Raw genomic sequence first — 14,687 nt, 5'->3', positions numbered from 1 at the left:
TTTGAGACGTGGTTTAAGCAATTCAAATTATATGACTAGAGTTTTTGTGGTTGAATTTGAAATTATTATACAGTAGACCCGCTTGCTCGTGTATATTCTGACTCATCTAGTCACTTAATTGTTCACAGCAGGGGAATGCAGTCCCTAATCTGCATATGATGGCAAAGTTTTTACTTAGTCAAACTGATCCGGAAAGGAGCTCAGCAAAACTCATTCACACTCATCTTTGGACTTTCAGGGACAGTCCCTCTTACCATTCCTTTCAGCAGTAAGTCAGATCATTGCGTTTAGTGATTTAATATCTGCTCAAATACTAAACTTCACTGGCCGTTTCATGAAGTACAACTGCCCAATATAATACAAGAGTTTTATTAATAACTGTACCTTTACAAAAGGTGTTCAAGTTTGCCTAAATGAGGTAATATATAAGAAAGAACTGTCAGTGTGCAGTTTTCTCGGAGCGTGTGTGTGTAACTTTGACATTGAGACTTTGTAACTTTTTTTTGTTTGACTGTATGCACACCAAAGACTTTTGGGAACCATTTCAGAACTGGATGTCTGAGAACGATCATAAGTCACCCAAACTGCAATACAGAGTGAGACGTTAAATATGCGACACAACAAATGAACAACACACAATTGCATTTTTCAAGAGGGGGGAAAAAAATCACAATTGCATCATTTTCCGGAATGGTCCAGCCTTAATAAGATATCTGATATTGTTTACTTTAATATGGATTCATCTGTTGCTTGTGTTCGTTAAAAACTGCCATTAAATCACAATATTTAGGGGGGGAGGAGTAAAACAATTTGATCATTTTTTCAAACCGTTCAACCCTAATTGAGGCCCTCCTGTATTGTAGAAATGAGTAAAGAGACATTTTGGTCTTCCTATTAACATCATTGGTGCTGCAAATGAAGCGGCATATGGAGCATACCTCACACTCTAATGTTTGTTTACATCTTGCAGTAACCTCCCTGAGCATGCTCCTGCTGTTGAGCTCATCATACAACCGTGGGCGTAAAGCGATGGCGAGGGGGGGCCTTGTTGTGCGTGGGAGGCCTGTTTAGACTTGGATTTGGCAGGCTTGTGCACGAGCATGTCGTAGCCCCTGACCCCTCTCATCCTCCCAGGAGACGCCTTCACTCCCTGTTGTTGTTAATAGCCGAGATGATGTTTCCATGTTTTGTTTTCTTCCCTCCCCTTCTTCGCGCACTCCCCTGCTCTGTCATTGCTCCCCTCCGCCGCACACTCGCCGACGCTTTGCTTGTTTAGTCGTGAAAATGTCCGCATGGTGAGAATTGGGCAACTGACAGATTTGAACCGTGAACTCGCATGCAATTCCGTGAGGCGGCGTGTCGTTCGCCATTGTGCAGCTGCTTTCCAGCATAGCACGGTGTGATGTCATCGAGATCTACTCACACCATCGCAGCGAGTCAGAGTCGTCCGTTGGCACCCCGCCCCCTTTCCTCAACGGCTGCAACAACGCCCACCGAGAGGGGCCGCATGCTCAGGCCAGAGACTGGAATGACCGTGAGGAGAGGGAAAGAGGAGGGGATGCTTCGCAAGGGAGCATTTACATCCCTGGTCAGGGACAAGTGAATGCATGTGCACATTATCCCCTCCTTTTAAATGTGCAAAATGATTTCATTTCAAACGTTTCTTGCTTACTGATGCGGGTTTGCATGTGACTTTTATCTGGTAGTCATTTTCATGTGCAAGACCACACACGCATAGCTACTGCTTTGCAAATTGGGCCAGTAAGACCTCAAGTGCATCCCTGCACAGTAACTGCTATAAATAAACATGATAAAAAAGACATCCTCACCTCAACTCTTAAGCGCAGACGCACTTGAAGAAGTAAAGACACACAGTGGCTGCCAAGGGTCGTCCGTCTTTCAGTGCATACGTACTGACTTTTTTTTCTCATTGCATTCAACCACCCTTTATAACAACATTTCTACATTGATTGTGGAGAGCAGGCAAGACATACATTTGTATTAATCGACAATCAATTTCACACAATTGTCAGTTAATTGATTCAAATAGACTGTTATCCCCTCTCTAATTGATTGCCCCCAAAAAAGATTGCTGGATAGGCACTTTAATCACTTTGAGGCAAATGGCAATCGGAAAGCCTATACAGGAACAAACAAAACCTTGTAAGATATGCTTAAGTTTTCATTTGATCTTTTCTGTTTTTACAACCTGGTGGTCGTGTGGTTAGTGCGTCGATCTCACCGTGCAGAGGTACCGGGTTCGATTCCAACTCCGGCCTTCCTTTGTGGAGTTTGCATGAGCTCCCTGTGCCTACGCGGGTTTTCTCCGGGTGCGCCAGTTTGCTCCCACATTCCAAAAACATGTGTGGTGGGCTGATTGAACACTCCAAATTGTCCCTAGGTGTGAGCATGGATGGTTGTTCATTTATGTGTGTACCCTGCAATTGGCTGGCAACCAGTTCAGGGTGTCCCCCGCCTACTACCCAAAGATAGCTGGGATAGGCTCCAACACGCACCGTGACCCGTGTGAAGATAAAGCAGATCAGAAAATGGATGGATGTTTCCACAATGGTCAGAGACGCGTTCATTTTATTCTCTTTAGTCTCATGAGTGGAGTAAACTATTAGAAACCACGCAGCATAAAAATGCCTTGAACTTGTAATGGTTTAGGACTGCACTGCATGATCCTAAAATGTGTCGAGACTAATTTGACCCTCTCACAATTATAGATGATCCGTAATCACCTCACTATGATGCACTGCAAACCACAACTACAACGCCTATAAACCCAATTGTTAAATGGATACATCTTTAGAGTTGAGCATTAGCATTATCTTCTGCATTCTCGGCGTCGGAAATTAAAAATAAAAGGGTTACCGTATTTAGCTGATTTTCTGTTCACAAAACCGCCTTTCCAAGAGGTTACTGACATCCTGTCTGCCTCATTTATGTAGTCATGATGTTAGCTTGTAAGAATCATTAAATCGGCTTCTGTTCAGTCATATCTTTGACGCGTGAGTCACGTTTAGGATGTTTGCTAGTGCTGGGGTGACTCAGACCAAGCACCTCATCAGACCGCTTCCTCTTTGGCAGTCTGCAAACATTGCATGCTAGGTGTTTGCCACTCAGTGTAATCTGAATGTTCATAATTCATTTTGACCTCTGTGGTTCGCGCCCTCGCTGTGTGCATTCATAAACCAATAGATTTATAGTTTGCTCTTTAAAATGTCACTGACCTCAGTTTCGCAAAGCCCTTTGGGATGTTATCACATTATTTATTCAACCGACCGCATATTGATAGTTTGTTTACTGTCCATTCTGAGAAAACCTACTTTCCGCTGGACGTCTCTGTCTCACCCTGTCGGAAAGTGAAAGTATCAAAGCCCTTGCTACTTTTTTTTTTTTAACGATCTTTTGTCTTACTCAAGAGTGACTCAAGTGTTGCGCATCTGACCAATATCTACACAGTTGGATGCAACTACTTGGCCATAATGGTCATAAAGTACTTAACGCTTCTCTTTATTTCTTTTTAGGAAGATGTTTTTGGAGGATTTGGATCAAGCACTGAGCAAAACCGAATACCAAGTCCATCAACACCCACTTCAGGTATTGAAACCACACTATGATTATTATTTTTATTTATTTTTTCTCCCTCTACAAAGTTCTCATGCTCGTTTTCATCTGATGTCTTTCCCCTTCATTTGTGTGTAACCTCGGGTTATTGTTTGATATATCAATTTCACATATTTAGCAGGAAGTCTCTTTTTGTTTCTTGTATTTATTTTAATGCATGATGTACAACTGCAGTATGTGTAAAATAGAGACAAACATTTTACTTTTTCAATTGTGCTTTGGATTTATCAGCAGGCCTACCCATACAAGAGAGGAAGCCAAGAGGACGTCCACCGCGTGCCCTCACTGTCCAAAAAACTGCTGCTGCAGGTCGACTTTCCCCCTCTTCCTTCCTCTCCCCCACACAGGCCAAACCTGAAGGTTCTGAAAGACCAGCCGAGAAGGTTAAAAGGCTGCCCGGAAGGCCACCCGGCACAGGGGAAAAGCGAAGAGGCCGTCCCCCATCTTCATGTTCCAAGAAAGCTTGGACTACCGGTAGCCATGCGGCAGCAGAGGATGGTAGACAAGCTGGTTCGGAGTCGAGCTTGGACAACGGAGAGGACAGAGACAGAAAAGGTGCAAAGAGACCACCACTGGGCTCTGCTCAGCCGCATGATGCCAATCCACCCCAAGGTGGGCGGGGTGAATCTAAAGTTCCCAACTTGAAGAGAGCAACTTCACTGACATCGTTCAAGTCCCGGCTCAAGACTTTGCCTGGCGTGCCTCGACGTAGGCGCGGACGTCCACCCTCAGCGGAGCGTCTCAAAGCTGAGGCGGTGGCGGCTCAGCTGTCTACCTCCACCGAATGTGGGGAAGGAAAACATAAAGCCTTGAAGGGAGGGGACAGAGGCGCAGAACCACTGCATCCCATGTTGACTCATGTGAATACTGGGATAGACCAGGACTCTTGCAATCTTCCCTCCTCGCCATCCGCTTCTTTACCGGACGGGGCGGTAGGACTCAGAAAAAGCCCTCGACACAGGAAGCCTGTCAGGATTGTCCCGCCATCTAAACGCACTGACGCCACCATCGCTAAGCAGCTTCTGCAGCGTGCTAAGAAAGGAGCGCAGAAACGAATGGAGAAGGAAGCTGTGGTCGGTGGGACGGGCGCCTTTGAGGCCGGCATTAGGAAGACGCAGCTGAAGAACATCAGGCAGTTCATCATGCCTGTGGTCAGCACCGTCTCGCTTCGTATCATCAAAACCCCAAAGCGCTTCATTGAAGACGAAGGCAACTTCTTGTCCCCCGCCCCCCATATGAAGATCGCACGGTTGGAGGCGCCAAGCTCATCAGTTTCCACATCCACCCAACCCACCTCCACCATCTCTTCCTCCCCCTCGCCGGCGGTGGCCTCCACCACAGCGGCCACCGCCAGCACCACTACTACTGCACCAATGGACTCCCTCCCTCCTCCTCCTCTTCCCTCTCCTCCTCTTCCTCCTCCTCCTCCACCTCCTCCACCTCCACCTCCTCCATCATCAACACCCGCACCTGCCGCTCCATCAACAACTGACGGTCTGCTCAATAGCAATACCGACAACGCGGCCAACGGGCGATTCAGTAGTAGCGCTGCTTCTTGCGGATCAAGTGCCGTGTCACAGCATTCGTCACAGCTGTCCTCTGCCGAGTCTTCCAGATCCAGCAGCCCCACTTTGGACGACTCCTCGTGCGACTCTCAGGCTTCCGAGGCCACGCAAGTATTATCAGAACCTGAGGAACACTCTCCATGCCCGCAGGGAGACAGGGAGCCGAACCTGTTGCACAACACTCAGCCTCCCTCGCCAGCCTCGGAGCCAGAGCGCGTTTTACCCAAGAGGAATCGGCATGGCCGAAGAGGGCAGGGGGTGAAACGCGGGACTCGAGGCCAGACTACGCGGGAGACGCTCACCACCAGTGCAAAAAAGCCAATCATCTGCCCACCCACTGGAGTACTGATGTCCTCCTCCGCACTTCTAAACTCACAACAGGTGTCATCTACGGCGTCCTCTTCTTCCTCTCCCCCACCTCCTCCTCTACTCACGCCACCGCAGCCTCCCCAGTCAGCCTCGGCTAATACAGCTGCTATGAGTGAGCACCACTCTCAGTCACCCTGGTTGCCACACTCCATCCCTCCGTTCATGTCTGGCTCATCAGTGCTATCCAACATGTCGGACAAAAGGAGCCGCTCCATTCTGAGAGAACCTACCTTCCGCTGGACGTCCCTGTCTCACCCTGAATACCAGTACTTCTCCTCTGCCAAGTACGCCAAGGAAGGCCTCATTCGGAAACCAATTTTTGACAACTTCCGTCCTCCCCCTCTCACCGCTCAAGACGTTGGCCTGATGCCTCAAGGTGTCAGCGGAGTAGGCGGCGCTTCTCCGGGTGCTTTCCCGGCACAAGGTGGCGGATCAGGAACCGCTACCCGCCTGTTTGCCCCTCACCATCCTCACAGCCACCACCAGCATCCCTCCTCATCCCGCTTTGATGCACCTCTCCAGAAGCGTAGCCCGCTCTTGCGCGCCCCACGTTTTACAGCCAGTGAAGCCCACTATAGGATATTCGAGTCGGTAACGCTGCACTCATCCTCTGGCAGCAGCCCGGGTTCGCTTTCCGCCCACCAGAAGTCGTCGAGCTCCAGCCGAAGCTCACGGCATAGGAGGCGACAGATATCGGGACTATTACGTGGCCAAACGCGATCTCCTTCCCACTCGATGACCAGGCGCAGCAGTCAAATCGGGGGCCAGATGTCTGTTGGGAGAGTATCCTCTGTGTCGGCGCTGTCTGACTCGGTCTCCTGTAGTGACCCTGGTTCCTTGCCGGGGGGCTCTGCCACTCTACTGGCTACTAGTGCCTTAACTTCTTCTCCTTTTGGCAATTTCTCCGTTCCCATGGGTCTGGCCTCACCGGGGATACCTGACAGCAAGAGAGGGCAAGCTGGAAACCTGCCACCTCCTTTATCAAATACATCCTCTGCAGTTCCGCCACTTTTCCCCCTCTTTCCTGCCAGTGACCAGGACACCGGACGAGGATCTGGAAAAGCGAGTAAGGAGAAAAGCATGCCAGCTCCCCAGGAGCCTGCTCCAAAGGACAAAGAAAGAGATGCTGAGAAACACAGAGAGAAGGAAAATAAAAAGGAAGGGAGGAAGGATGTGGAGAAGAGGAGTAAGGTTACTACTCCAGATGGCTCCTCTATTGTGCCCTCCAGCCTCTTTATAGATGGGAGGGACCCAGAAGAGGCTCTTTTATCTCTTGCTGCAAAAAAGGCTCCGGGGAGACGAAAATCAATGCCAGTTGAGGCGGTAACAGACACCGCATCCGCTGAGGTGCATGGTCTCCATGCTCCTACTCCCAATTCCATCGCTAAGGAACGTTTGCCGAAAAAAGTGAGATCCAGCGAGAAGGGAGCAGATGTGGAGGACGGTGAAACGGAGGAAGAGAATCAAAGTTCTCCCAGCCAGCAGGCGGACAGCCTTCCGGGGCAGCCAAGCAAACATCTCCCGGTCTCCTCGCTTGGATCAGTGTTGGAACAAGCGGAGAAACAACCTGCGGCCGACAAACGGGTTGTTGGACTTCTAAGAAAGGCCAAAGCCCAGCTCTTTGAGATAAAGAAGAGCAAGCTAAAGCCTGCGGACCAAACCAAGGTCCAGGTCAGTTGTCATCAAAATGCAGAAGCATTTCTCTGTTTCCCCATACAGCTAGAATCGCGGTTTTTTTTTTTTTTTTTGGTAACCATCGAAATAGAAATTTGCATTTGTACTTATAGTGAAACCTGACAATAAGAAAGTCCCACAAAGGGTGTTGCTTGAGGGGAATTCTGTTAGCTTCATACATTATGCACAAAGCAGCACAGCCTGTGATTTTAAAAGCAGTCCTTTGAACTGACCTTCCCTCTGTTCTTCTCCAAGTAATAATCTGCAGATTAGTTGGGCATGGGCGGTCATTGCACTCTTCTGAGTGAGCTTAGAGGGTTGACCTTGAGTTTTCATTTGCACTATTGTTCCATTGAAACGAGCACGATGGATGTCTGTATGAACAGTAGCACAATCTGATGTACCGGTACTTGTTTTGTTGTTGGGAGCAGAGTCAAGAGAGCGACTCTTCTGAGACCTCCGTTCACAGTCCACGCATCAAGCATGTGTGCCGTCGCGCAGCTGTGGCTCTTGGCCGCAATCGTGCGGTGTTCCCTGATGACATGCCCACACTTAGTGCCTTGCCCTGGGAGGAGAGGGAGAAGATCCTGTCTTCAATGGGGAATGATGGTGAGGGGAAAATTGGGAAACATTCAACCTCTTGTGGCTTCCATTGATTCATTTGATAAATAACGGTACATTGGTTCGACTCATTTCGCATCGTATGGGTCATATAAACTTTGGTTTCGGGTTTCAGGGTGCATTGCAAATTTGTCATGTAGAGCCACTGGCCAGCTTAAAAAAAAAGTGACCACTTTACTTTGCAAATAAACAAATTAGCAAAGAGGTCAGTGTATCCCCTATCTTGGGTAATGTGTTTCAGTTGTGCAAAGCACATATTTTTAGTATCTATTTAAGGCAGTGAGTAGTATCTCATTTCTTAAACAACCATAGGAAGAAGGGCAGACAGAATATAATCCGAAATTGCTCAAACATTCGACGACATTGAAATTTTTTTAAAAGTAAGAATCGTTGCCATCTTTCATAGAAAGTAAGAACATCATGCGTAGTGAAAAAAGATTGAAACGAAGCATTTCTGACTTGCCCATTATGTGTTTGAAAGCTAAAAATATTTGTATTAAGTAATGTCTTGTCATAAAAGAATCCAATTAGTGACAGCACAGATGGCAAAAAGCAGGTGAACACAAAGTTTGTTGCCTTTTGAGAATATGACCACTTTTTGGCTGAGTGGTGTGTGTCAATTAGTTGTTGAGCCAAGAACATTTGAATGTGTTTGCTTCTTTTGTGGTCCATTTAAAATATGTATTATTTTTCCTGTCTTCAGATAAGTCATCAGTAGCAGGCTCGGAGGAGGCGGAGCCTCAATCCCCACCCATAAAGCCACGGGAGACCCGGCAAAAGGCTGTTCAAGAAGCGCCTCCCAAAAAGGGTCGGCGCTCACGACGCTGCGGCCAGTGTTCAGGTTGTCAGGTTCCTGAAGATTGTGGGGTCTGTACTAACTGTCTTGACAAACCCAAGTTTGGGGGGCGGAACATCAAAAAGCAGTGTTGCAAGTAAGTCTTGGTTGATTATTGCACTTAAAAACACTTTATTCAAACTCGGTACCGATTCTTGACACCTTCTCATTGCTACCACTGACAGAATAAAAATGGAATAGACATAATGAAATGAATCAACGACGAACCTATGTGTTGACTGTTGTAATCCAATACAAATATTCATTCCCCTTCTCATCTGTTTTATAATAATGCACAGAAAGAAATGAACAACTTCACTGTCATTCACAACATGCACCTGAACACGGCACATGTAGCCGTAGCCCTTACGGTGACTTCTAGTAACCAAAAATGGCGTCTGCACTAAACTGGATTAATTTCTCGACCAACGCATGAAAAATCATGCGAAACAAACAAGATGCAAAGAAACTGTTACAGAGCTATACCTACAACGCAATTTCATCCGGGCAACACACAAACGGAAAAACACACTTTTTCCGCATGCTGAGCTAATTTGTTTTCGTCTGCAAAATGACACTCCTCAAGATCATAGTTTGGAACCATTAACAAACCCTGTCACGAGCACATTACACAGTAAATACAAAACAGAAACATAATATGAGCAGCTAATTATTGACTACTCCGGGACATCAAAACAAATAAAATAAACGACGACTCACCACACTCCGCATGTGGAGTGCAGTGGGCGACGGGGCTCGCTAAACTGCTTGTCGTTGGTGGCCAGCACCGCAACTTGCAGGGTGACTGTTTTGCTGAATATTTTTAGTTGCCGTAATCGTCAGCCTAGCCCGTAAAGTATTGCCACGCACACCACACACACAGACCTTCTTACCCAGTAGGTCTATGTCAGGCTAGTGAGAATTTTTACGAGAACCAATAGTGTCCATTGGGCCATCCCTCGTTATAAAACAGGAAGCCTTGAATCTCACTAGAGAGCAACTCAATTCAATATATTAGAAATGAAAAGAGTAACTTCTCTGTCCCCTTCTACAGGATGAGAAAGTGTCAGAACTTGCAATGGATGCCCTCAAAGCTGTTTCTTCAGAGGCAGGGCAAAGGTAAGAAGGACAAGAAGAGGAACAGGTTGGCTGAGAAAAAGGAGGGTCTCAATCCAGTTAAAGGACAGAACTCGGAGTCTGGCACCAAGCCTGCTATGGCGCCACCAAAGGAGGATCCTGCGCACAAAAAGAGTGAAATGCCCCCTCCCAACTCAAGCGAGGGAAAGTCGAAACCTGTTTCACCACTGCAACTATCCTCTCCAGCTCGGTCATGTTCTCCATCCCCGGATGAATCCCCGCAAACCGCCAACCCACTCGCAGCCCAGGCACGGTCTCCTAACTCCAAGCAGCCCTCTGTCTCGAGCAGCAAGAAGGGGCAAAAAGCGCAGCTGCCCGCCTCGTCATCCTCCTCCTCTTCCTCTTCACCCTCCTCATCCAGCTCGTCGTCCTCATCATCCTCCTCCTCTTCTTCCTCCTCGTCCTCAGCTCAGAATTCCCCCGCCCCTTCCCCATCCATGCCATCTCATCCTCAGCCTTCCCAACCGCCACAGGGGCCACCCAGCGGTCAGGCACCCACAAGGAAAGACAACTCACCCAAGATTCCATTAAGCGAACCCAAGAAGAAGACTCAGCAGCAATCACCGCAACAGCAGAGCTTGACAACAGCAGCGTCAGATACAAGTAAGCAACTTTTGTGGTTTTTTAAAAAAAAAATCATTATACAGCAATCATTGCAGACGCTCCGTTTCCACAAAAATTACGGCCTATAGACCACATCACAATAAATAGTCTCCAAACTCGAGTTCGCCTGTTTGTTTTTGTCTTTTCTTCACTTGTATCCTCAAATGCTCTGTTAAAATGTTGCAATGACGATGAAAATGTTTGACCGACGAGCGATCAGAAGTGGTTGATGAAACCCTTTGGTATAGGATCGGCACATTTGCATCCCGTGGTGTCCATATAGAATAAATTGTAGCTTGATACCTTGCGTTATCTGCTTTTCACACCAGAAAAATGACTATTGGACCGCAGTTAAAGAAATGTTAAATTCAAACGATTGACGATTCTACCCCATTTTCTCAGATGACCCAAAGCAGCCAAAGAAGCCAGTTTCTCGCCCTGTTCTTCCATCTCCTAAACAGAAACCAAAAGACAAGGTAGGACACACACACACACACACACCATTTTCAGTGGTTAATCTAGATAAATGTTTGGTATATATCAATATTCATATAATTAGAAGCTTAGTACCCCTTAGATGGGATTAGCCACTATGCAGGTCAACATTTCCAAAGACGATTGAAAACAGGATGTTGTCACTATATCCTGCTAAATTCTTACTTTTGCAAATTTGGGTGCAAAATGAAATTCATGCACCTCGTGGCATGCCAGACGTTTGGTTTAGATCCATCTTTTTAATGGAGATTCGTTATTAAATTGCCCTTCTTATTCCGACATGGCCCCAAATCAAAAAGTTGATGCTTGTTGCAAACAGCAAATCATTCACTCTGCTTCTATCTTCTCTTTTCTGATGAATCAACCCGAGAAGACGCTGACCACTCAATCCCCCGGCAGCTGTACTTTAAACTGGCTGGGCACTCCCTCGACTAGGGGCCAGGTGAAGTCCGTGGCGCCCTGCGACGGAGTGCATCGAATCAGAGTTGATTTCAAGAGGAACCATGATGTGGAGAAGGTGTGGGAGGCGGGTGGCCTCAGCCAACTCACCTCTGTACCTGTCACACCCAGGGTGCTCTGCTTCTTATGTGCGAGCAGCGGCAATGTTGAGGTAAAGAAATTGATATTTCAAATTCATTTGTTTCCTCATAGATATGGCGCACTGTTGAAAATTACAGTACAAGCTTCATCTCCTAAAAAAACAAAGCAAAACAACGCCCCCGGCCCATTTATGCTTCCATGAGCTTGTCAAATTGGTGGTGGGAATCTACAGTAACATTGTTGGAGCATTCAAATTAATGTGTTGTTTGTTTTCCGTCTCTCTAGTTTGTTTTCTGCCAGGTTTGCTGTGAACCGTTCCATCTCTTTTGCCTGGGAGAGTCTGAGCGTCCTCTCCAGGAGCAGTTTGAAAACTGGTGTTGTCGCAGATGTCGCTTCTGCCAGGCCTGCGGGCGCCAGCACCAGAAAGCTAAAGTGAGCCATTCAGTATGCATACTTTTTTTTTGGCGGGGGGCGGGCAGGCACAAAAGAAGCTCAATCTCGGATGACAGTGCATGAAAAGGCTACAGAATGTTCCCGAGAGTTTCCTGGTGTTGCATGAAGACTGCCATTCATCATCTTGATAGATTTGTGTCCTGATTTTTATTATTTAACTACAATCCCGTGCATGTTGCAACTACAGATGCTTGTCATTACAGTTGACTTTTTGTATAATGTTCAACCATACACATTTGATTTACACAAGGAAATCAAAAACTTGTTGCACTGCCCTGTGAGTACAAGTTGATACAACGCAGATATGATTAATCTGCTCAGTGTCTGCTTGGCAAATAATTTTTTTTACACTCATAGTTGCTTGGAACAAATCTCCGCCTAAAGGGCGTTAAGTTATTTATTGCTTTGATTGGCTTCCATTTCTTGCTCCTCTACACGAACACTGCGAAGAGTGTGGCTTGAAAGCTCCTGGCGAGGCCACTGGAATGTCAAACCATTGCAGATAAATCAACTCCTCGAAAATGTTAGCTCCATGCTCATGAAAATCTTGCCTAATACATAAATACATTTCGGAACACGTGTGTTTCTTAGCTAGACGTCTATCAATGCATTTACCAGTCTTTGTAATTGTGGTGTAGCGTTTATAGTGTTGTGACTTTTGCATATAGCTGCCTGAGGTAACTTACCATAGCTACTCTATTTGAAGCAGCTCTCATCATGGTGCATCATGCATGATGTGTACTACAGTCACAATAAAACAATGTTAAAATCTGATTGTGTTTGTTAAAAATAAGAATTATTATTATACAACTCTTATCGCGTCTCATTAGGGTGCAAGCCGCCATAAATTGTGGGGGCATAGGAAGTAATCTTCCTCATCAATTGTGGTGAAAACTTGACTATCCATTGTTGAAAAATAAAATTGATATGGACTGTGTGGTATTTCAGAGAGAGAAAAATGGTTTTACAACAATTACTTTCGCAATCAATTCTTTGTGACTATACAAAAAAAAGTTCCACTTTGTATACACTCAATAGAAATCCATCAGTCGATTAAGCAAAATGTATTTGTGTTGCTTCCCAGGCCCACAGTTTATAAAAATCAATGACATTCCGTGGTATAGACCCCCATTCGGGCAAGAAAAAACTCAGACAAAGCCCATAATAGGGAAAGAGAAGCGGTAGTAAAACAGGACAAAATTGAGATATAAGTGATTATGGCAGGGCGACGGACTTGTTGCATCGTAGATGTGATTTAACTCTTAAATGGAGAAATAAACATTTCCACATAGGTAGCCACTCTAATTTTTGCAGAAAGGGCACCCCAGAGTGCTAAAGCCTGGATAAAGAATGCTCTAGATCCAGCTGACATCTTTTTAACTCTTGGAGTGACCAAATGACCAGCACGTTGTTGGCGTAAAGCTTGGGATTAGTATAGAATGACACCACGTTTGATATTGACATGATCTGGTTTTACTCTGGCCCCATAGCAGCAGCTGCTGGAGTGTGATAAGTGCCATAACACCTATCACCCGGAGTGCCTGGGTCCTAACCACCCTGCAAGACCCACCAAAAAGAAAAAAGTCTGGGTATGACAACGACACTCCATGCTTCCTACGGACACCTTCTCACCGTTGTGTGTACTCTTGCACCAACATTCTCCCAGCAAGTTCTTCCCCCAACCATTTGTTCACTTATGATGCGTCTTTCTCCCGGACAGCAACGAGGAAAACATTTTGCTTTTGCCACAGTGTCACTTCAACACCTTGAATGTTTTTATTACACAACTGCATGCTAATTTGAGCAAGATAGTCTGCAACTTGTTTGTTTGTTTTTACAGATTTGCACCAATTGTGTGTGCTGTAAGCGTTGTGGAGCCACCAAACCCGGGAAGTCCTGGGATGCCCAGTGGTCACATGACTTTTCCATGTGTCACGACTGTGCCAAACTGCTCGCTAAAGGTGGGTATAAAAGTAACAATCATTCACTGACGGTTGTTTTCAAAGCAAAATTCTCAATGTTATCCAGCTGTTTTTGAACATTTTGACTGATCTTTCCAGACCCACAGAATAGTGTGTTCTTTGACACGGAAAGCACCATACTTATCAATAGAAAGTACAGTCTCTGCATTCAACAGACAAGAGTGTTTCCAACTTTTTATGTTCTTTAGCAATCAGTCGAACTTGGTTTCACCAAAAACATTGGTTTCTGAACAAAAAATAAAGTGTGTTGCAACAACATAATGAGACCTTCGCCAGTAGCTAGTTTTTATGGAAAGTGCATATTAGGCATTACGAGTATCCAATATGTCTGAAAATGTCATTAGCTTGTTAAATAAACATGTTGCAGAACATAAAACAAACATTTGGACACTTCACAGTAAAGATATTTTGGCATTAGAAGTTTGTAAAGTATTCCCTTGCCGTCTTTTTTTTTTCTTTCTAAGAAACTATTACGACCTTTTGGTGGATAACAAATGACAAAAATTCAATACTGACCAGTAAAATTACTTGATTTTCGAAATAGAAAATTCTGCGGGTCATGTCTTCACCGTTATTCAACAAATTATATAAAACTAACCCATATACATTTTTTCGGGGGTGAGGTACCTACATTTGTCCATATTGCGATGTGTTAGCATTTTTCCTCCTCTAAATTTAACCTCTAGTCTTCATTTTCTACTCAAAAGCTGTGCTGATTGCAAATCCAAAGCAATGCACCGCTGCCATCTACAAAGCTTGGTTTGTCAATGCAAATCTACA

General features: G+C 45.7%; 1 protein-coding gene across 4 annotated transcripts in view; it reads left to right on the top strand.

Annotated features, from left to right (window-relative positions):
- The window catches only part of kmt2a (lysine (K)-specific methyltransferase 2A), a 49,582-nt gene that overhangs the window by 9,544 nt on the left and 25,351 nt on the right, over positions 1–14,687 (top strand). For 2 of the 4 annotated variants that reach the window (XM_052077935.1, XM_052077932.1), the window contains exons 2-11: positions 3,534–3,606; positions 3,865–7,238; positions 7,673–7,850; positions 8,566–8,794; positions 9,752–10,437; positions 10,840–10,913; positions 11,306–11,542; positions 11,758–11,904; positions 13,416–13,514; positions 13,766–13,886. In XM_052077935.1, the coding sequence (XP_051933895.1) occupies positions 3,534–3,606; positions 3,865–7,238; positions 7,673–7,850; positions 8,566–8,794; positions 9,752–10,437; positions 10,840–10,913; positions 11,306–11,542; positions 11,758–11,904; positions 13,416–13,514; positions 13,766–13,886 (5,218 nt within the window). The remainder of the gene's footprint in view (positions 1–3,533; positions 3,607–3,864; positions 7,239–7,672; positions 7,851–8,565; positions 8,795–9,751; positions 10,438–10,839; positions 10,914–11,305; positions 11,543–11,757; positions 11,905–13,415; positions 13,515–13,765; positions 13,887–14,687) is intronic. The other 2 variants (XM_052077934.1, XM_052077933.1) reach the window with 2 other exon arrangements.

This window comes from Hippocampus zosterae, chromosome 10 (assembly GCF_025434085.1).
Source record: "Hippocampus zosterae strain Florida chromosome 10, ASM2543408v3, whole genome shotgun sequence".
In the NCBI taxonomy this organism is placed as follows: domain Eukaryota; kingdom Metazoa; phylum Chordata; class Actinopteri; order Syngnathiformes; family Syngnathidae; genus Hippocampus; species Hippocampus zosterae.
The sequence above is the reverse complement of the archived record's forward strand: the minus strand, read 5'-3'. Positions and strand labels throughout refer to the sequence as shown.